The sequence below is a fragment of the Acanthisitta chloris genome, unplaced genomic scaffold (genome assembly GCF_000695815.1).
Source record: "Acanthisitta chloris isolate BGI_N310 unplaced genomic scaffold, ASM69581v1 scaffold4298, whole genome shotgun sequence".
Lineage (NCBI taxonomy): Eukaryota > Metazoa > Chordata > Aves > Passeriformes > Acanthisittidae > Acanthisitta > Acanthisitta chloris.
In genome coordinates this window covers 17,125-18,124 of record NW_008688561.1, presented here as the reverse complement: position 1 = coordinate 18,124, position 1,000 = coordinate 17,125, and the positions used below count along the sequence as shown (strand labels likewise).

General features: G+C 41.5%; 1 protein-coding gene across 1 annotated transcript in view; it reads right to left on the bottom strand.

Annotated features, from left to right (window-relative positions):
- TPCN2 (two pore segment channel 2) overlaps positions 1-1,000 on the bottom strand; it is a gene marked incomplete at its 5' end in the record, with an annotated part of 21,885 nt that overhangs the window by 5,701 nt on the left and 15,184 nt on the right. The window contains one exon of the mRNA XM_009081055.1: positions 827-926. Within this exon, the coding sequence (XP_009079303.1) occupies positions 827-926 (100 nt within the window). The remainder of the gene's footprint in view (positions 1-826; positions 927-1,000) is intronic.

Below are 1,000 nucleotides of genomic sequence, written 5' to 3'. Positions count from 1 at the left end.
AGAGAGATATATCTAACTGCAGGACATCTACTATACAGCACCATTTCCATGAGGTATTTAAAATGACTGAACAATGCTGTAGTCCTTTTCACACACAGACTCATGACAAGTTTTAAATGTAAGCCACAGGCACTATGACTTAAAGGACTATATGTCTAGTATGACTAGAAGGGGTGGGAAGTGTTGGAGGACACCAAAACACATGCACCCCACAGCTCCAGGGTGACTGCTTCATAATTGATCCCCATCATTTCTATTTTACACTTCCCACAGACATCATGACCTCTGATTACATCAGGTAGGTATTTATGGCTTATTGAAGTAAAATGCAAGTCCTGCAACTGACATGAACTTGGCCTTAGCTTTCAAGCAAGTAAATGCAATATCACAACAAACAAACAAGTCAAAGTGATTCCTGACTTACAGATTCTGGTGGAAATGACCATACTAGCAAAGTGGAGAGGGATTTGTCCCAAAACCCCCTTTGCATTACCCAAATGTCTAGCAGTAGCTATTGAAAGCAAATTTGTCCCCACCCTGAGCACAAAGTTCTTCAAGGATAACCTACCCACTCACCTAAGACTAGAGCACTACACAGGTTGCACAAATGTTTCTGGCTAAGTTTGCCCACTTTATCAGTATCAACAGAACTTGCCCCAAGAGAGAAAATCAGCTGAAGAGACAGTGAGTTTGTGAGGTGCTGTTTGTGAGGAGCTCAGCTATGATCCCACTCACATGCAAGAGAATTGCAATCTACGTGTTATTCGGAAAGGCTCTAACAAAATTTGACCAAAGAAATCAGAATTGTGGAGGGATGAGGAATCACCTTCATGTTCGGAATAATCCGCAGAAACCTGAACACAATTAACATGTTGACCAGTCGCACCATATCCCACAGGGATAATAATCCCATGAAGTCAGGTCTCCTAAGAAAGATGGAAGAAAATAAACAGTCTGATAATCAGCCCATAACAGAAAGACAGTCAAATCTATGAGCCAC